This window comes from Ranitomeya variabilis, chromosome 1, assembly GCF_051348905.1.
Source record: "Ranitomeya variabilis isolate aRanVar5 chromosome 1, aRanVar5.hap1, whole genome shotgun sequence".
NCBI lineage: Eukaryota > Metazoa > Chordata > Amphibia > Anura > Dendrobatidae > Ranitomeya > Ranitomeya variabilis.
The window spans coordinates 668,996,263-669,018,362 of record NC_135232.1 but is presented as its reverse complement, the minus strand read 5'-3'; the positions used below and the strand labels follow the sequence as shown (position 1 = coordinate 669,018,362).

The following is a 22,100-nucleotide window of genomic DNA, read 5'->3' as shown; positions in this document are numbered from 1 at the left end:
CGCTGCATATTTAACGTGCTCCATAAAATACGCAAAAAAACGCCATGTGTTAACATACCTATTGGGTAAAAGTTACATATAATGGCACAATACAGTCATGGCTGAAAGTGTTCTAGAAAAGGAAGTATTTCTCTCAGAAAATGTTTGCTTTCACACATGTTTTGTTATATACATTTGTTACACACATTTACTTTGTGTGTAATTAGAACACAAAAAAAAACAGAGAAAAAGGCAAATTGGACAATTTCTCACACAATCCCCAAAATGGTCTGGACAAAATTGTAGCAGAAAGCGACTCTTTTGCAGACTGCTCCAGGTCTCTCAAATTTGAAGGTGCCTTCTCCTATAAGTTATGTTAAGATCGCTCCATGTGTTCAATTGAATTTAGATCCGGACTCATTGCTGCCATTTCAGAACTCTCGAGCTCTTTGCTTTCATACATTTCTGGGGGCTTCTTGAAATATGTTTCCATTATTCTACTGGAAGACCTATGACCTCGGATGCAACCCGAGCTTTCTGACTCTGGACACTACATTGTGACCCAAAATCCTTTGGTAATCTTTAGATTTCAAGATGCCTTACACACAGTCAAGGCACCTGGTGCCAGAGGCAGCAAGACAACCCCAAGACATATCTGACTGTAGGTACTGTGTTCTTTTCTTTGTTGGCCTCATTCAGTTTTCGGTAAACAGTAAAATGATGTGCTTTACCAAGCTTGGTCCCATCTGTCCACAAGACCCTTTCCCAGAAGGATTTTGGCTTACTCACATACATTTTGGCACACTGCAGTCTAGCTTTTAGGCCATGTTCACACTTTGCGGGTTTTACCGTGGAACCGCCGCGATTTTGATGCTGCGGGTCCGCAGCAGTTTCCATAGCGTTTACATTTACATGTAAACCCTATGGAAACCGCAATCCGCTGTGCACATGCTGCGGGAAAAACCGCGCAGAAACGCAGCGGTTTACATTCCGCAGCATGTCACTTCTTTGTGCAGAATCGCTGCGATTCTGCACCCATAGGAATGCATTGATCCGCTAACTTCCCGCATGGGGCTGTGCCCACGATGCGGGAAGTAAGCGGATCATGGGTGGAGGAGAGGAGACTCTCCTCCAGGCCCTGGGAACCATATTAGTGTAAAAAAAAAAAAAATTAAAATAAAAAATAATGATTTACTCACCTCTCAGCGCTGCACGCGGACGTCCGGTATCAGGGTTGCTGTGCGAGCAGGGCCTGCGGTGACGTTGCGGTCACATGACCGTGATGACACCGCGGTCACATGACCGTGACGTCACAAAGGTCCTTCTCGCACAGCATCTTTGGAGCCGGACCGCCGCGTGCAGCGCCGAGGAGATCAGAGGGTGAGTATAACCATTTTTTATTATTTTTAACATTACTATTGATGCTGCATATTGCTGCATATGCAGCATCAATAATATATATATATATATATATATATATATATATATATATATATATATATATATATATATATATATATATATATATATATATATACCCGCAGCGGAAACCGAGGAACAAACCGCGATAAATCTGCAGGGATAACCGCAGCGGTTTTGCCCTGCAGATTAATCAAATCCGCTGCGGGAGAACCCCGCAAAGTGTGCACATAGCCTTAATGTCTCTGTGTCAGCAGTAGGTTTCTCCTAGGTCTCCGGCCATAGCATTCCATTTCATTCACATATAGACGGATAGTTGGCGTTGACAATGATGCACCCCGAGCCTGCAGGACACTTGAATTTCTTTGGAACTTGATTGGAGCTGCTTCGCCAATATCTGGACTATACTGCATTGCAACTTTTCATTAATTTGTTCTCTGCTGTCCAAGGAGATTAGCTACAGTTCCATGGGTTGTAAACTTCTTGATTATGTTGGGCACCGTGGACAAAGGAACATTAAGATCTCTGGAGATGGACTTAAGAACCAAAATTGTTGAAAAATATCAACAATCTCAAGGTTACAAGCCCTCAGACAGTTCTCTTCTCCTCTTTCTGGTCTCCATGCTTAGTGTCGCACACACAGACACAAAATGCAAAGACTGAGTCAACTTCTCCCCTTTTTATCTGGTTTCAGGTGGGATTTTCATATTGCCCACATATTGCCCCTGTTACTTGCCACAAGTGACTTTGAGTGAGCCTCACATGCTTGAAACAAAATTGTTTACCCACATTTTTGGAAACGTGCTAACAATTTTGCCCAGCTCATGCTTGGGACTCCGTGTGAAATTATGTCCAATTTGCCTTTTTCTCCTCTGGTTTTTTTTGTTTTGTTCCATACGCACAAAGGAAATAAACAAGTATAACTGCAATAATGTCCTGGGAAAAATACTTCATTTTCTGGAACAATTTCAAGGGTGCCAACACTTTCAGCCATGACTGTATAAGCAGCGTCTTACAGACACTAGTGATCATCCCGGGACACTTGTGAAAGACGCAAGCAGGATTCCTACACTTATAGTCAGGGATTTCTTAGGCTCAGGAGATTTTGCCAACAATGCAGTTGAGGAAGTTTTCCCTGGGAGATCAGATGTCCTCCTTCATGAACATTTACTAGCTTGCTCACGTCTCCCTGCAGCTTTTCCTATATTACAACCTCCGCCTGTGTTTTACATCCTGGGCCGGGGTTGTGTTCTGTCTCTTTCTGTCATGGAATGACACAGCTGGGAATATCGCAGCGCTCCCTGTAAGATCCCGCATGTTATAAACACCACCTCCTTATGGTAATAAATGTCAGGACGGGAGATTAGCCAGGAGCCAGGTAGTCACAATAACTATTTTATTACTTATTGTAATTGATGCTAATGGTTAAATGTCTTCCTCCGACTCTGGCTGTGTGTAATGTGTCTGAGCGCTTCTCACATTAAAGGGATGGTGATCCTAAAAGGAATAAAAGCAATACCGAACAAAACCATGAAGCCGGAACGCACAACTTCCTACAAGCTCCTGGAACTGACATTTAAAAAAAAAAAAAACAACAAAAAACATATCTTCTCCTGGTCCTTCTCAGTGACCAGGGAAAGCTGACAAGGGGCAACATTTTAAGAAGTAGCCGATCAGCAGGGACACAGCTCTGAGAGCGGAGTAGCCGGCCACCAAGTGTCTCACTGCACTCTGCACTTCCTGCAGAGACATTGCAGGAAGTGGAAGGGTCTTTTTCTCTTTGCTCCTGTTCTTCATTTAAGGACATGAAAGCTACAAGACAATAGCAGGAGCAAAGCATGCTGGGGCATGATGGAAAGGAAGTTCCAGCTCCTATAGGGCTGTCACACTACTGATGACGAGGAACCATCTCAAAAGAAAAAAAAAAGGATGATCTTTTTTCAGAAAATAAAAAAGGAGATTTTTGTGTACTCACCGTAAAATCTCTTTCTCTTAGCCTCTAACTGGGGGACACAGGACCATGGGTGTTATGCTGCTGTCCACTAGAAGGCGACACTATGCATAATCTGAAAAAGATTAACCGTGGCTGCTCCTCTACAGTATACACCCCTGAACGGCGTCAGCCTTCTCCAGTTTTGTGCAAAAGCAGTAGGAGGAACGTAACATGAATAACATAATTATGCCTGTAAGAAGGCAACTATGTACAAGCTCAAGAAAACAATATGAGAACTCAACAGTTACAACGGCCCGGAAAGGGCAACAGGGTGGGAGCTGTGTCCCCCAATTAGAGGCTAAGAGAAAGAGATTTTACGGTGAGTGCACAAAAATCTCCTTTACTCTGTCGCCTCATTAGGGGACACAGGACCATGGGACTTCCCAAAGCAGTCCCTGGGTGGGAAGCAATGGACGAATATTGTGCAGACAGGCCCCTACACTTGGGGCACCACCGCCTGCAGAACACATCTACGCAGGCTAGCGTCCGCTGAGAACTGGGTATGAACCCTGTAGTGTTTAGTAAAGGTGTGTAGGCTAGTCCAAGTGGTCGCCCTACACACTTGTTGTGCCGAAGCCTGGTGCCGAATGGCCCAGGAGGCCCCTACCGCCCATGTAGAGTGTGCTGTAATACCGGCTGGAAGAGTAAAATTCTTAAGGCGGTAGGCCTCTTGTATGGTGGATTTGACCCACCTGGCAAGGGTAGCTTTGGATGCTGGCAGACCCTTGCTGCCGCCTTCTGGAAGAAGGAAAAGAGAATCGGACCTCCGGAAGGACGCAGTCCTAGACACATATATACGCAATGCCCTAACGAGGTCAAGCGTATGCAGAGCCTTCTTCACTCTATGAACCGGGACCGGACAAAGGGATGGAAGTGAAATTTCCTCACTGAGGTGGAAGTTGGACACAACCTTCGGGAGGAAGGATGGGACCGTGCGGAGAACTACCTTGTCCTGGTGAAAGGCCAGGAAGGGCCGTCTGCAGGAGAGTGCTGTCAGTTCAGACACCCTGCGTAGCGACGTGATTGCCACCAGGAAAACGACCTTCTAGGAGAGAAGGCGGAGCGGGACCTCCTTAAGGAGTTCGAAGGGTGGTTCCTGCAATGCTGTCAGGACCAGGTTGAGGTCCCACATTTCTAGTGGTCGTCTGTAGGGGGGAACCAATCGGGAAACCCCCTTTAGAAAAGGCCTTACTTGCGGCTTGGTAGCAATGCGCCTTTGAAAAAGCACTGAGAGGGCTGACACCTGGCTCTTAAGCGAGCCCAGGGACAGCCTGACCTCCAGACCCGATTGGAGAAAACCAAGGACTTTGGGAAGGGAATAAGGGAGTGGGGTCTGGCCACGAGATTCGCACCAGGTAAAGAAAGCTTTCCAGGTACGGTAATAAATCTTGGCTGGCTTCCGTGCCCTGATCATGGTTCCAATGACGACCGGCGAGAGCCCTGCCTGGGTTAGAACCCAGGTCTCAAGGGCCACGCTGTCAAATTGAGAGCCCCTGAGTTCTGGTGGTAGAACGGGCCTTGTGATAGAAGATCGGGGCGGTCCTGGAGACGCCAGGGGGCATCTGCTGTAAGTTGTACGATGTCGGCGTACCATGTACGTCTGGGCCAGTCCGTTGCGATTAGGATGGTTGGAACTCCCTGTTGCTTGATCTTCCTCACCACTCTGGATATCAGGGGGAGAGGCGGATCGTGTGTTCTGGCCATGAAGTGGGAGAACTTGGCATTGAAGTGGGATGCCATTAGGTCCACATCCGGGGTCCCCCAGCGATGGCAAATCTGGCGAAAAATTTCGGGATGGAGAGACCACTCTCCCGAGTCTATTCCTTGTCGGCTGAGGAAGTCTGCTTCCCAATTGTCCACACCCGGAATGTGGACCACCGAGAGAACCGACGCTGTGTCCTCCGCCCAGTGGAGGATGTGTGACAATTCTCGCATCGCCTGGGTACTGCGGGTCCCCCCTTGGTGATTCACATATGCCACAGCCGTGGCATTGTCCGACTGTATTCTGATGTGAGAGGCTGCCAGTAAGTGATGGAAGGCCCTCAATGCCAGGAGGATGGCACGAATTTCCAGGATGTTGATGGGCATGGTCGCTTCCACTGGGGACCACTTGCCCTGTGCCCTGTGGTGTAGGTGCACTGCACCCCAACCCGTCAGGCTCGCATCTGTGGTCAGAACCTTCCATTGACCTGTGAGAAAGGATTTCCCCTTTGCTAGCGAGGTTGGCTTGAGCCACCAGTGCAGGGACCTCCTGGTTGACGTTAGCCGGAACTCCCTGTCGAGAGAGAAAGGGTTCTTGTCCCAGGACTTGAGGATGGCTAGTTGGAGAGGCCTGAGGTGAAACTGGGCAAATGGGACCGCTTCTATTGCTGCTCCCATCCTGCCGAGGACTCTCATGGCAAACCGGAGAGATCGAGGGGGTTTGCGGAGGAGGGTGCGAACTCCTAGGCGGAGAGCCAGTGCCTTGTCCTTGGGAAGGAGGAGCACTAGACCCCTGGAGGTGTTGAATAGCATTCCCAGGAAGGTCAGAGACTGACTCGGGGTTGGTGATGACTTTTGTAGGTTGACTAACCAGCCCAGCCCAGAGTGTCGATTGTGATTGAGACGCTGAGCTCGCAGTCCTTGAAGGTGGGAGCCTTGATGAGTAGATTGTCCAAGTATGGAACGACTACTATGCCTCTGGAGTGCAGGACGTCCATGGTGGCTGCCATGACTTTGGTAAACACTCTGGGAGCCGTGGCAAGTCCGAACGGGAGAGCCAAGAACTGGTAGTGGTCCTGGTCGATTGCGAACCTGAGAAATCTCTGATGGGCAGGTGCAATCGGTATATGCAGGTATGCGTCTTGTATGTCTATGGAGGCGAGATATTCTCCCTTCTCCATGGACGCAATGATGGACCGAAGGGACTCCATGCGGAAGTGACGGACCCGTACATATTTGTTGAGTTGTTTTAGGTCCAGTATGGGCCGCACGCTGCCTCCTTTCTTGGGGACTACGAATAGATTGGAGTAGAACCCTCGAAAGCGCTCGGCCGTGGGGACCGGTACTATGACTCCTGCTTGAACAAGCGAGGAGACCGCTTGTTGGAAGGCACGAGCCTTGGCTGGTGGTTTCGGGGGGACAGAGAGGAAGAATCGGTCCGATGGGTTGGAGGTGAACTCTATCTTGTATCCGGAAGACACTAGTTCCTTGACCCACCTGTCTTCTGTAATAGGCAGCCGGACTTGATGAAAGAGCAAAAGTCGGCCGCCGACGTGTGTGAAGTCTTCCGGAGTCCGTGAGTCATGATGAGGAAAAAGTCTGAGATTTTCCTCCTCTGGGCTTAGACTGGGCTGCTTTTGACTGCCAGGTCTTGTCCGACCTTTGCGTCGATCGTGAGTTGTCCCTGCGTGGGGAACGGTTACGATTTTGTGCTGGACGCTAGACGGAACAGCCCGAAGAATTCCGAAAGGATCGGAATCGAGCTTGGTTACGCTTCTTGTAAGTGCGTTTAGGTTTCAGTTGGGAAAAGAGCTACTCTTACCCTCGGTGGCGTTGGATATCATCGTGTCCAACTGTTCCCCGAAAAGTCGCCCACTGAGGTAGGGGAGGTGCGTGAGGGACTTCTTTGAGGCTGCGTCCGCTTTCCATTCCCGCAGCCAGAGGATATGCCGAATTGTGATGGCGTTTGATGCTATCCCCGCTACACCCCTTGCTGAATCCAGAGCTGCATGAAGCATGTAATCTGCTACAACTGCTATTTGAACCGCTTGGTCCGACAGCTCAGGAGCGGATGCTTGGAGGCCTTGTAAATTTTTGGCCCACTTGGCAGCCCAAACTGAAGCGAACGCGGGAGCCAGGGATGCCCCTGCGGCCTCGAAAATTGAACGAGCCATGCGTTCTACCTGCCGGTCTGCTGCGTCCCTGAGGGATGAGCTATCTGGCAGTGAAAGGAGGGTCTGTGCTGCTAGTCTACAGACTGGGGGGTCCACTTCGGGTGGGTCTGTCCACTCCTTGGTATCCTTCTGCGGGAAGGGGTACCTTGCCTCCAGATATTTGTGATTAGCGAATTTTTTCTCAGGCTGTGAGAGCTGCTTTTTAAGGATCGCCTTAAACTCTGGGTGGTTAGAGAAAACCTTAGGCGGCTTCAGAGGTCCTTCAAAGGAAATCTTGTGTTCTGTGGCCTCTGGTGGCAGATCAGAAATGTCCAGCACCCGATGGAGGGAAGAGATTAAGTCCTCAACTAGCGCTGTATTGCTAGTGGGGATTGGGATCAGGGACCCCTCCGTTTCCTTGTCTGAGTCGGAGTCACAGATGCCTTCCGAATCCTGTGTATCACTGAGGCGTCCCCTGCTGGGTGAGCTGGGGAGGAGGCCTTCTCTGGTTGGGGATTGCGGAGATCTGCATTGTCTGCCCCTGGAAGGGGACGGTCTAGATGACCTGGAACTACGGTGTCTCTCCCTAGAAGGGGATGACCGAGTGCTATGGGATGACGCAGATGGACTGTGGGTCCGCTTGCGTCCTGACTTAGACGTGGATGTGCCAGGGTCGTCCTGTCCCTGAGTCAAGCTCTCCCTTTGCTGGGTAACTGTCATAGCCGAGGCATGACTCTGCAGAGCCTGAAGCAATGTGGAGGTTAGGTTATCTATAGACTGCGTCATAGATTGCGACATCTGAGTGACCCATTCCGGCGTGGCATTAGACACCGAAGCATTGGCAGGGGCCTCTTGGGGCTCTGACACAGTAGCCTGAGTGCAGTCCTGGCAGTGTGGGTACATGCTGCCACTGGGGAGAGCGGTCCTGCAGGCTGTGCAGAATGCATAATAGCAGTCTTGCCTGGTTCTCTTGGACTTTGAGCCCGGCATAGTGCACAGAGTGCAGAAGGGCTGGCTATGTGGAGGACCTTACAGGGGTAGCTATGCAGAGGACCCTATAGGGGAGCCTTATAGGGAATATGGATTCACAGCCGAGTAAAACAACCCAGCTGTGATCTTACTCCACCAGTTTGCCCCTAGGTCCAGCGCCGAAGATCCACAGTCCTGTGCCCCCCGGAGACTGGCTGGCCTGGTCCTGCTGACCGGGAGATGCAGGGTTAATCCTTGCTGCAGTAGAAATGGCCGTCGAGGAGAAGAGGCATGGGGAGAAAGGGGCGGAGAGCTGAGAAAAAAAGGCGGCAAAGCTGTGTAAAAACATGCCCTTTCTGTCTCGATCCACCCCCTCTATGACACTGTAGAGTGTCATATTTGTCATCCGGGGGGTGGCCTGGGGGGGGGGGGGGGCGGAGAGGAGGCGGAGGCTTCAGCTAGGCTGAAGCCGGGGCCTAAATTAGATGCCTGATGCCCAGAAAGGCTCCAGGCCGGCGTGGAAGTCCGGGAGGGGGTCGGATCTGAACCGGACCCTCCCGGATTTAAAAGCAGGATAGCGGTGGGGCTATAAGCGGAAGGGGGGCCCTGTGAGGGGTCCCCTTGAGGCAGTATAGAGATGATGGTGCTGCCGCAGAGACAGGGGCGCAGGGAGCCCTTTGTCTCTATTGTGCCATGCCTGCCTGCACTCCCCCCGGCCCCGACAGGAGCCCGCAGCTGGGCTGGGGTCCCTGGATGCAGGCGGAGTGTGCTGGCCCATTGCTGGGAGCTGCAGAGTGCTGCCTGTACAGGCCCTACCTGAGGCATCTCAACCTAATGCCCCCAGAGGGGGATTAGGGAGGGTGCTGTTGTCACCTTCAGGGGCCTTTAACCTCGCTTCGACCTCAACCCAGAAACCAAGAGGAATTGGGGAAGGAGGGGGGTCTCGACTTCGAACCACACCTGAGGGACTGGGGAAGGAGCGACATGGGGAATAGCCATCTCTACTTCAACCGGGCACCCCGTAATAGGGGGCCGAGGAAGGAGCCATGCTGGGAGTCTCACAGGAGACCCACTTTTCTTCATCTGTAATCCGTCGGAAAAAAACAGAGTAAAAAACCTTAGGTGTGCCTCCTATGCGACACTAAGCAAAAACTGGAGAAGGCTGACGCTGTCCAGGGGTGTATACTGCAGAGGAGGAGCCACGATTAATCTTTTTCAGATTATGCATAGTGTCGCCTCCTAGTAGACAACAGCATAACACCCATGGTCCTGTGTCCCCCAATGAGGCGACAGAGTAATAAGAACAGTTCCTGGCAACAAACTGATTTGTGCACCAAAACTGGGCAGGAAGCATTTCAACAGGTTGTGTTAAAAAGGACAAGTGTGCTTTACGTAAAAAGGCAAAGGTCATATTGCTTCGTCTCCAGACCCTAGAGGGAAGCATCGCATACTCTTCTCATTTCTCCCCCAAGCATGATATCTGACTTGCAATAGCAAAGGAATAATATAACTTTATGGTACACATCCATATGGTGGAGAGAGAACAGTATCAGCAAAGGATATCTGTGGTCTGCCCCCTCTTCTCCTCCTCCTCCCATCAAAGTTTTTATCCTCTTAATAAACTGCAGTCATCATATTATACAGCACTGTGTACTTACAATTGCTCATTTTGCCTTTCTACCCAGATAATTCTTCTCTTTTCCATTAGATCTATGACATCATGTGATTAAAAACGGACAAGCTGAATCATTCTAAGCTCTAAGTAGAAATAGGAGTTCAATTTTCCCTGCTGTAGCCAAAAGTCACTACAAAAGTCTAAGGAGGGGGAAAGGAGGTAAGGAGGGGGATAATAAATGCAGGGAAAAGAGATTTCCTGTTTCTACATAGAGCACAGAAAAGAGAACAATTAGCTGGGAAGACAGGCAAAATGAGCAATTATAAGTACACAGCGATATATAATATGATGACTGCTATATATTAACAGGATAAAAACTTTGATGGGAGTGCGTCTTTAAAAGGGTTTTCCATTTTCAGGAAAGTGGACCCCAAACGCTCTGTACATAATGTATACAGCAGGTATTCACTCCATCATCTACCTCCAGCTGCTGACCTCAATGATTGCCTACAGGTGGGTGATGTGCATTGGGGACAGGATGTCACCGCTGCAGACAGAACACCAAGACCCAAGCAACTCCGGGAAGTCGGTGCTGGACCAGGAGAGGAGTTAATACCGGCTCTGTTTTTTTACAGGCTTTGGAGTACATATTCCTGAAAGTGGAAACCCCTTTAAAAACACTCTTCCCTGCGCTTACTGGCCACATAGCTGGACATGATGTCAGAAAGTGATTCCCTTATTTTTCAATCTAGAAAAACCCTGTATATGACTCTAGAGAGAGTAATGTATGCCATAATCTGTCACCCTTGCTGTAATGGCGCACATGTATGGCAGAGACTGTACATCTGTGTCTGCAGTGGGGTGGTTCAGTCTACAATTACACAGCTGGCTGTACCCCGAGCCGAAATCATTGCACATGAAGAATATCACATCGGTAATAGCTATTTCCATTACATTCTACGATATTCAATCCGAGAAGACGGGAGCTGTCAGGGTACAATTATCCGTACTGCAGCCCTATTACAGTAAGTGCAGAGCGGTTCAGGCTCCGGACAATGGCGGCCTAATTCTTTTTGTTCTTCCAGTTCCTCTCTTTAGGAATATGCAGAAAGATAATAAAGCCTGTCTGTGGAAATACGTCATGTATGACAATCAGATGTGAGGTGCTGGGCACATGGCCAGATGTGGGAGGCTGGGGAGCACATACGAGGATATGACGGCAGATCGCCTACATACTGCTCATCATACAGCATCGACAATCAAGGGCGTATTCACATGGGGCAGCAATGGTCGCCCTCTCCGCTCGACCATCAAAGCAGTCAAAAATGTGAACATAGATTTCTGCTTCTAGAGCCAAATGGAATCTTTTGTTACAAAACGTATTTCTATCTAAGCAGTGCCAACAAAAAATATATCATTTTATTTCTTACAGATGCACAAAACAATAAAGCTTATGAACTCAGCCTATCACCCTGCGGGGCCATATATGAGCCACTGGTTTGCTTGGTAATGCCGCTCATCCTCACAGGTTCAGTCCTGTCTGGGCGCTCACAAGTCACCATACAGTTTGCATTACCCGGACTGACCACTGCAAACCTAATCTCATAGTCCACTAATAGGAAAAGATTTAGGATGCTGGGAAGCCCAGTAGGAAAATCTGCAAAATGTGCTTGAATTGAAAGGAAAACTACATGCAGCAGGAAGCAGCATCTGAATATACCCCAAATTCTGTGGATCAGAATTATTTTCCAACACATTCCACAATACTGCGGCCATGGAGCAGTGGGAAAAGGTGGCGTGGTCTGAGGAATAACATTTTCTTATTGTTATGAGAATGTCAGAGTTGGTGAAGGAGTGGTGCTAGGATGGACGATACTGCCTGTCTGCTAACATTGTACCCATCGTCTATTCTAGCACCACTTCTTCACCAACTCAGACATCCTCATAATAGTAAGAAAACGTGAATCCTCAGACCAGGCCGCCTTTTCCCACTGCTCCATGGCCACTTCTGCTGCTCATTAACCCAATGTAGGTGCTTTCAGCCAGCAAAAAACCCCCCAATAAACTAATGGGTGTTGCCAAGTACAGAAATGGGAGTGTGGCACCAGCACAAAAAAAACAACTACATACCAGTAGAAATCTGCACAATAAAAGACGTGCCCATCTAGATTATGGTATTTGTTGTTATGCAAACTCTATACTAAAAACACAAACACTAAAAATGACTTAGACATTGTCAGTAAGTTCAATCCCCCCCATAAACCGCATATATAGGTATGCAGGTCTTTAAAAATGTAAATTCACTGACACTTTTATATTTTCAATCTGTTGCTGCATTCTTGAAAAAATAGTGTTAATTGATATGCAAATGAGGTGCTAAGTGCTCTGGGCACTTAATGAGCCTCCACATCTAGAGCTTGTTTCCCACCCAGCACCAGTCTCTCACTTCAATGATAACACACAGTGGGGTGCTAGCTGGGTGGGGAAACAAGCTGAGAGGTCAGAGACTGGCTAAGTGTTATGTCACACTCAGAGCACTTCACATATTATTTCCATAAAAACTAAAATTATGCATTTCTCGGAATGCAGCAACAGATAGAAGATACAAAGATGTTGGGGCATGGTCCATCAGGGTGCACAGATTTACTATAATGTTAAGCCAGGAAACAATGTAGCTATAATTTGGCGTAGAATACTCCAAAAGGTATACTGGCGAACTAATCATCAGTTCAGATGTTCAATATCTTCAAAAACGGACAGTTTACTCTTTGACAGGTGTCATCATCAGCAAGAATGTTACTCACTTTACCTGTCATATGTGCATACAGATGGTCAGATGACCCTCAACACATTGATACCACAATGTAGCAAATCTTGTTGTGACATTTTCAATAGCTTGTACTGTGCTAACTGGAAAACTAAAAGGGAAACTGCCCCCTCGGAAAATGCTACTTACCTGCATACATAGGGTCAATCCAAGTAAACAGCGTTAAGTTGCGGTGCGGCTACCTAGAGAAAATGAACTTAATCCCGCCTGGGAGCCGTCGGCTTTTAGTTATTGGGGCGGGTATAAAGAGGGTACAATAACATTATTCTGTGAGCGATGGCTGTAACACGTCCTAGCACTTTGATTGCCAGCTCGTTCTGCACAGACGCGATGTCAAATTGTCAGGGCGTGCATACAGTTGGTGCTCACAGTATGGTAAATGGTGACTGTAGCAGCTCCGGGCACGCCCCCATGACTGAAAGCCGGCGGCTCCCGAGAGGAAATAGTGCCATTTTCTCCCAATAGTTGGACATTTAATAAGACGGCTGGACAACATTGTAACGCTATTTACCTGCAATTAACCCTATGTCTGCAGGCAAATAGCGTTTTCCGTGGTGACATGTTCTCTTTAAGGATTACTGCATCATGGTATATAATGCGTTAATCGTCTAGTTAACAGTGTAATGATATATTCCCTATACAGACATATACACACTTATGTTGGAGACAAACGATTGCTCTTGCTCTGCTCGCCTTACCTCAGGTGACCCACCGCCTTGGTTCTGACAAGTGACAAGATAATATAGTCATTTTGTTGTCCCTGGAATCGGTCCACAGTGGTGACCTACAAGAACAGAAACACGATTATCCTTGTTTTAGAGGGTAATGCTGAATCTTGGAAGAAAAGAACATCTTCGAGTCTATAAGATAATGTCTGATAATGCAATGACAGCATGTTCAGGGCAGAAAAAAAAAGCTACAATAATTTAATAACCCAGCAGACATTTAAAGCTGGTGCTTGCCATTAATTAATGCCAGCTCCACGCTATAGCGAATACTGCAGCAAGACAACACTTCAAATCACACCCGAAAATAACTGAAGCCGCTTCCCAGCTAATGTTTAATTGCCTAATCCCTTGTTAATAGGTCTGTAGTGTAGTGTATCGGTGTTAAAATACTTAATGATCGCCGTCTTCTCCGGTTGCCAGCACCGCTCCATCCTCTTCTGGGGCATGTGACCGCTCTGCAGCTTCGCCAGATCACACACGTCTGCTGTATGTAGCGGGATTTTCTTACCCCCTCTAAGTCGCCTCTAGTCTTACACTGAGAAAGCAACACACATTGCCCGCCGTGTAAGCCGGCTAGTCGTGTGAATAGTGATCACGTGGTCCAGACGAGGACGGGAGCGGTGCTGGAAACCAGAGAAAACAGCGATTGTTGAGTGTTTTAACAACATATACACTCTACACTACAGATACAGTCATGGCTGAAAGTCTTGGCACCCTTGAAATTGTTCCAGAAAATGTAGTATTTCTAAAAAAATAATAAAAAAAAATTATTGCAATTACACGTTTTGTTATAGACAAAGGAACATCAAGATCTCTGGAGTAGGACTAGTAACCTTGAGATTGTTGCTATTTTTTTTACAATTTTGGTTCTCAAGTCCTCAGACAGTTCTCTTTTCCTCATTCTGTTCTTCATGCTTAATGTGGCAATTACAGACACACAGTGCAAAGATTGCGTCAACTTCTCCCCTTTTTACCTGGTTTTAGGCATTATTTTCATATTGCCTACACCAGTTACTTGCCACAGGTGAGTTTGAACGAGCATCACATACTTGAAGCAATGTTGTCTACCACAATTTTGGAAAGATGTGACCAATTTTGTCAGGCCCATTTTGGGGGTTTTACAAATTACATCCAGTAAAAGGACAGGGAGAATAAACACGTATGTAACAATACATGTGTAATTGCAATAATTTTCTGGGAGAAATACGGTACTTTATTTTCTGAAACAATTTCAAAGGTGCCAACACTTTTTGCCAGCCATGACTGCAAAAGAATAGTAAAAAAATAATCCTGTGAAAGCGTCTTATAAAGAGAATCTGTCAAATTGACAATAGAGTGCAATCAGTGGTTGACATCTGATAACTCCAGAAGAGTACAACAGACTGATATGTAGATCAGTGGGGAAAGAATCAGAACAACTTCTATTTTATTCTAAAAAATCCCTGCTCATTCTGGGATTAGAAGTCAAGCGGTGGTCCTACTCCCTGGCTAGGTCTGTGCACATGTACAGTATACTGGGAAGCCTGTCAATCACTGATTAGAACTGCGCCTCTGACTGATAAGCCCAGAGCTTCCTGCAGAGAGTCCTTCATGGTCAGAGTCAGGATGGGCTCAGACGGCTGCTGTAATATGACGTGACTGGGCCTATGTGCACCTCTGTGCGCTTGTTGACTTTGGAGCTATCTGCCATTGCATTCACTACTGTCGGCTGTAAAAAGGACCAGAATAATGCACGCTACCATCTTTTGCAACCCACTTAAATATTGCCCTTGCGCGCTAACACAAAGGTTACCATTTGTCCATGCGTACGTTTCTCTTTTACATCTGTAAAAACAGTTAATACTATTACGACTGAACAAAAATTACAGGGATTAACCATTGATGAGCCATTTCAAAGCATCATAAAAAATACAGTATATACTCACTTTCCACGGTGGCGCTGTTCCAGGGATGTCAAACCTGTTATTCCAAGGGGGTGAGCGGACATTGTGTCATGTGATCATGTGACCACTGCCGCTAATCAGCGCCAGCAGCTCATCAATGTTCCATCCGATTGGACATCCACTCTGACAAACTAGTAAAGGCTGCAGCTGGTCAGCGGTCACTGATTAGCTGCAGTGGTCACATGACAACAATATCAGGTCACCCCATGGGAATAACAACTTTGAAATTACTGGTTCAACGATGCTGCTGGAGTTGAGTATACATAGTTTTTATTCTCTGGGGTTCCCCGAGTTGATTAAGCAGGGGCTGTCCACTAGTAGACAAGCCTGTTAAAGAAGCCCTCCCTTGAATATTTTTTTTTTCATTAAACCTGTGTATATCTAGTGTAGTGTAGTGTGTTCACCGCCGCCAGCTCCAGTGTCCAGCGCCGCTCTGCTCCTCTTCTCAATGATGTCACCGCTCTTCAGATTCTCCGGATCACTCTGTTCTCTGCGTGATCCGAAAGTGGCTTTTACAATGTAAGTCTATGGAGCGTAGACCAAAGCTCCATAAGTATACATTGCAAAAGAGACTTGTGGCTCACACATAGAGTGATCCAGAGAGTCCGAAGAGCGGAGACGTCACTGAGAAGAGGAGCAGAGCGACGCTGGACACTGGAGCTGGCGGTGGTATGTGACTATATTAACACACTGACACTACACTACATGCACATATACACAGATTTAATAAAAATAATTCATGGGGTCCTCTATATTTCATGTCTAGATTTTAGACTATTAGTATGCATAGATGAAGGTCATGGTCCAGCACGTTACTACTCGCCTTACTAGGCTGTCCTATCACAGGGTTCTTCCTACAGCGCTGGTTGATGATGTCTCGGATGAGATGCTTCTGTCCGTTGTATGTGGTCAGGATGCTGATACGATTGGCAGGATACCCCAGCAGGCGCATATACATAAACAAGGCGACCGCATACTCGGCCTCAGCAAGATTCTGCATGGCAATAATAGGAATTAGTGTTTTCCATAGAGGTCAGTAACTATCTTCAATCAGACAAGCGTAAAAATAATGAAAAATATCTCAGTTCAGTCAATAATGTGCCATTTACTTGTACTAAATAATTGTGAACTCAGCAGAAGCCTTTTTTAATACATGTAGGTGTATGGCTCGCTCTATAAGGGATTGTAATAGACTTTTCTGTACCCATCCAATTATCCAGGATACCTGATAAACTGGCGCAGTTTTAGGTTGTATTGGTTCGGGATGAAAGTTACTTTACTGTATATAAGCCTATGACCTATACCTGGTAAAAATAGGGGTTGGGCTCAGACTCCCCTACTCCATTGAAGTCTTCTACGTTTATGAGTTGGAAGTCGTACAGGAATCCGGCGTTAGCGGCTCGGAACTCGGGCAGCAGCTGCACATGAGGGAGGTTCCCCAAACTCTTGTAACGCCAGTTGTACAGGTTGCACAGACTAGAATTGAAGGATAAGTGTAGTTTACATATTTAGAGCTTTCCCAAGAAACAGATTAAAATGAAAGCTGAAAATACTCAATTCTACCTTGCTCTGGCTCGTCCTTGGGCATCGAGGTCCACAGTCGGCACACCGAGCCTGACAAATCGCGTGAAGAGTGACTGCTCCATGTTTGAGTATTTCTGGAAGGCCATGTTCTTGATCACAGGCGGCAACTGGTGATGGTCTCCAATCATGATCCATCGCTTCAACCGGCTGAAGCCATCTTCTGGATTCTACAGGGGAATCGTACAGTCACATACAGACTGGCCTAGCTATGTTTACGGGTGGCGGAAAACTTCCACAAATTCACGAAGAACCTGCATGTTACATGAGGATTGTGGCTTGGATTTCACCATACGCACTGCACAAGATAAAATCCTTGGCTTTTCCACCCAAAAATGAACACTGAGATTTGAAAAGCCAAATAACGCTATAATGGTCATGTAATTTTTTCTGCTAGGTGTCGATGAGGTTTTGAACAGCCCATTTACTTGTATCGTAATTTGCTGGGGATAGGTGATCCGTACGACAAGTCCGTGCCAAATGTGAAAATTCTTGGCGGTGATAACAGGCGTTGTGCCATATGTCTTTGAACGGATTTATAAATTGAACCTCTCAGGATGGGTGCAAACGGCCGTATCACATTTAAAGGGATTCTGTCAGCAGGATTTTGCAATTTAACCTGAGAGCAGCAAAATGTAAGGGCAGAGTGCCTGATTTTAGGGATGTGTCACTTGCTCAGCAGTTTTCTGTAGCCTCAATACAATCACTGCTTTATCAGCAGAAGATTATCACTGAATGACTCAGGTAGCCAGCTAATCTGGGTAGCCCCACCCTCACCACTGATTGGCAGTTTGCTGGCAATGTACATAGGAAGCTGCCAATCAGTGGTGGGGGCGGGGTTATACACAGCTCAGCATTCTTAGCTCTGAAACATCTACAGCAGAGAAAACAGGGATTTTATTCAAACGGCACTAAGCACTCCACTAAGTGATACATTACTGGAATCCGGGTCTCTGCCCCTACACCATGGAGCTTTCAGATTCCATAGCAAAAACCTGCTGACAGATTCCCTTTAATAAAAAAAAAGACCATTTACACTTTTTGGGTTTTGAAACAGACAGCAAGAACTTTTTTTTCTTATTTTTACATCAAAGCCTTCACTTTTGAGGGAGGAGAAGACACTTTTAATGTATTGCTTTGTAGCAATTTGGGGAGGAATACAAATTCTGATAATGGTTGGAATGGGTAAAAAGATTTAGTGAATACGTCCGAAAAGATAAAAAGGTGGGCTTACGCTGAATTAATATTTCACATTAGATTTCTAACAGTGACTTGGTCCTGATATATCTTGCGAATAAGGTCATGAGGCCAATAAATCACCTGTGTGCATACGATATGCCATGAAACTCTCAGTACCCCAACCTTGAGAGATGATGAAAGATCAGTAAGAAGACACCGGCATTCCGCTCTGTCTATGAACACGCCAGGTTCACCTCAGGATATCTAGCCCAGCATATTTAGCCATGTTCAAGTGCCTGGGTACGGGCTTTCTGGTCAACACGGTTCAGGGGGTCAGAGGCTCGTATATTGTACCTGCAGGAGGAGGGGGATGAAGGTCTCAATCTCCAGAATCTGAGCAGCTTCTTCCATCAGGATGTTATCATACTGCAGAGAAAAGACAGGAACCAAGAGTCAGCAAGATGGGAGAGAACTTCAAGGTGACCGTCTGCAGACGATTTACAGAACAGTCTGAAGCTGCAAAAACATCTGGACCAATAACAAAATAAAGCATATTTTGTTGCTAAAGCAGGTAACAATGCCAAAGGAGTCTGGATGAGGTTACCTTAAAATACCTCGCACGATCGCTGGCTGCTGTATCCCTGTATCCACGGAGAGGCTGTCATCGTCCATTTTTAGTCTAATCAATTACTGCAGCCTCACGGCAAGTTGCGAGCATTAGCAGTAAGCAGAAATGACGTATATGCATAATATATAAACATGCCATCCGTTTTAAGACACTAAAGGAGATGTTCTCTTTGGAGGACGATACATCAAAAATGATCCCATCACAGGAGCCCTGCTGAGACCTGTAATTGGAGAAATCCACTGGAAACCGCTGGTAAAGTGGATTTTTACCATGCACATTCATGGTGTATCCATACATTTTATTGCTTAGTGCCAAGTACTGGAGCAAAGTGGTCTATGGCTTATATCATGGTCCCCTTAGCTGTGAAAAAAGAGGCAACACCATGTCTCCATTGTCTTTGTCAAAGGTCAACATGCATTGGCCAACAAGCATCACAGGACATCTGTATGGTTGAGAAATGAAGGACAAAAAGGTTGGACCTTCATCAGTATGCATCGGCCATAAATGCTGGAAAGGGAATACCCGAGCCAAGAACGGACACAGACAGAGGAAGCCCCTGTGGACCAACTAAATATGGTTTCATTGCAGTCCAATAACTCATCATAATGCCCAACAACATCTACTTCGGAGGTAGAAGTGGCCCCCTGACCACCTGGTTCCACCAATGGTATGTTTGCCCTAACCTAAGCAGAACATGGGGTACTACTAAAATCCTTGGGAGGTCAGTGGAAGTCCTTCAGGCCTTTTAGAGCAAGAGACGTTCTAAAAGATGTCAATTTTGAACAAGAGTCCCTATTTAATCGCTAAGGCCGGTTTCGCACTAGCATTTGTGTCCGCAGCATAGGGCTGCGAACCTCTTTCCTTCAGATCTGCATCTGTCCTGCCTACCTATATTTAACATTGGGTACGCAGGGACCTGCTTTGTATGCGGATGTGTCCCCGTGCATCGTTTTGACGTGCCTGCTGAATGCAACATGCAGAGCTGAAGGAAAGAGGTACGCAGCCCTACGCTACGGACACAAACGCTAGTGCGAAACCGGCCTTATTGGTCACTTTTAGGTTCTCTTTCACAATGTTTTCAGAGTTTTATGTATTTCAGTTATTCCTGCCAATATGTTAGATTTACCTTGAATCCTAGATCCACAAGGTCATGACGTTTTAGAGCTGCATGTGTACAGGTCATGGCGATGATCTTGGCCTCCTTCACAAGGAGATACTTGGAACGATCCAGTCCGCTGCGCAGCAATTCGAAAGCTCGAAATTCCTGCGCAGGTAGAAAAAAGGAGCTCAGACCATTGTAACCTACCTGCTCGTTATTACAGTATTTGTCATCTACCTGAATGACGAAACTGCTAAAGAACTCTATGCCAGATGTAAAAAGCACTGACGTAAGTAGTGTCTGCTGATTATAGCTCACCCTCTCTCCAGCCACTGATGCTAACCATTTACTGTCCTTTACATGAACCTCAGCATTGAGGCAGTGATTTATCTCCACAACCTACAGTACAGACACAATCACCTAACAATGCCGGCGGTAAACATTTCCTGCTCGGTGCAGAGTTTGCTTTCAGTCATGCTGCGGAGCACGACCGCAGGAGAGATCACCTTACAGAACTGTGCTCCATCCAGGACAATGCTCACCTCCAGCTGAGTAAAGATTTTCTTAATATGTCGGAAACATCCTTCAGCAATCTCCATGTCTTCCTGATACGAGCATCCTTTGAATATAGGTTGGGGTGCATTGGAGAAGTACTGGTGGAAAGGGAAGAACTTGGCAATGTCGCCGACCTCAGGAGCTGGAGACAACTTGGTTTTCACCTTGCTCTGGTAAGCCTCCCATCGTGACATTATCTGCAGGGATGCCAGAAAATACGATTGAAAAGTTTAGAAGTCATAAGACCAATAACAATTGGGAATTAAAGGTGTTGTTTCATGTAAAAAACTAGTTTCTAAATAAATGGTGCACTTATGAACAATGGTCTATGTCCACCATAGTGTGGACGCTTTTACAAATAGTATCTCTATTCTGGATAATGAGCGGGCAACCCCCCACCCCATTAGGGCATATCACCAGGGCTAGCTCCTAGTAGTGGGCAGCAATGCAACGCTGGGGTCCTGGGATCAAATCCCACCATGGACAACGTCTGCAAGAAGTTTGCTATTGTGGGCGTTCTCCGATTTCCTCCCACACTCCAAACACATATTGATAGTGAATACAGATTGTGAGCCCCAATGGGGACAGTAATGATGATGTCTGTACAGTGCTGTGGAATTAATGGTGCCATATAAGAGTACAAAATAATAAAAGTTTGAATTTTACCTGGTACAAAAAGAAGTGGCCAGCTGTCTCACAAGTATAAGACACGTCTCCAGGGACCTCCAGACTCTCCTGTAGACGTCCCACTTCATGCAGTAACTCCAGCCTGCGGGCCAGCACATAGTTCACTCGCCCGTACCTGGAAAGATTAGAAGATATTTACATATATGATAACTGGGATTATACGGCATTTACAATGGTATAAAATAATCCACAACATGACAAATGCCAGAATGCATGAGGCAGATCTAAACTAAACAGGCATGTGGCTGAATATAAAGTACACGAGTATGTAAGGTCATGGCTGTCTTAGCTCAGCTCACCGTTGGGGCTCAGTACAAAGCCATATACATTTGCTGCCCAACCAGAGATCACTCTTATCAGGAGAAAGTAGGTTAAGCACAGTGACTCAGTGGTTAGCACCACTTAGTTAGTTCCTTTGCTCCGCTGGGATCCTGGGTTCAAATCCCACCAAGGACAACATCTGCAAGGAGTTTGTATGTTCTCCCCGTGTTTGCGTGGGTTTCCTCCCACACTCCAAACACATTCTGATAGGGAAAGTAGATTGTGAGCCCCAATGGGGACAGTGATGATGATGTCTGTAAAGCGCTGCGGATTATGATGGCGCTATATAAGCGAGTAAAACAAATATAACCCCACAAAATATTTGCCATTGGCAACTGTCTATGTTCAGACCATAGCCTTCAACCCGATGACCCATGAATAGAGCGAATAAGTTCGAAAAACGATCGCCGAATCCAAATTTGCCATATTCATGCCATATTTGTACCATATTCATGCTGATTTTATGTTTGACGAACATTTTTGCTCATCTGTACTCCCACTGACTCCAATGGCATTCGGCTATGTTTGGCAACTACTGCAAATACGGCAGTCGTAATCCGAACAGAGTACTAAAATATTCGCTCATCTCTACCCATGACCAAAACTTGCTCTTGGGTGGAACCGTTCGGACTGCACAGATAAAACATACCAAGATGTTGGATACTGCGACAGTAATTATTGACACCATACTTCTTTCCGTGGTCACAACATTAAACACATCAT

The 22,100-nt window shown here is 46.6% G+C and overlaps 1 protein-coding gene across 1 annotated transcript in view; it reads right to left on the bottom strand.

Moving 5' to 3' along the window:
• Nucleotides 1–22,100, bottom strand: part of AQR (aquarius intron-binding spliceosomal factor) — a 150,257-nt gene that overhangs the window by 9,698 nt on the left and 118,459 nt on the right. The window contains exons 25-32 of the mRNA XM_077263931.1: nt 21,036–21,171; nt 20,357–20,566; nt 19,842–19,979; nt 18,442–18,513; nt 16,891–17,078; nt 16,632–16,803; nt 16,151–16,321; nt 13,355–13,440 (exon numbers count right to left, since the gene is read on the bottom strand). Of these exons, the coding sequence (XP_077120046.1) occupies nt 13,355–13,440; nt 16,151–16,321; nt 16,632–16,803; nt 16,891–17,078; nt 18,442–18,513; nt 19,842–19,979; nt 20,357–20,566; nt 21,036–21,171 (1,173 nt within the window). The remainder of the gene's footprint in view (nt 1–13,354; nt 13,441–16,150; nt 16,322–16,631; nt 16,804–16,890; nt 17,079–18,441; nt 18,514–19,841; nt 19,980–20,356; nt 20,567–21,035; nt 21,172–22,100) is intronic.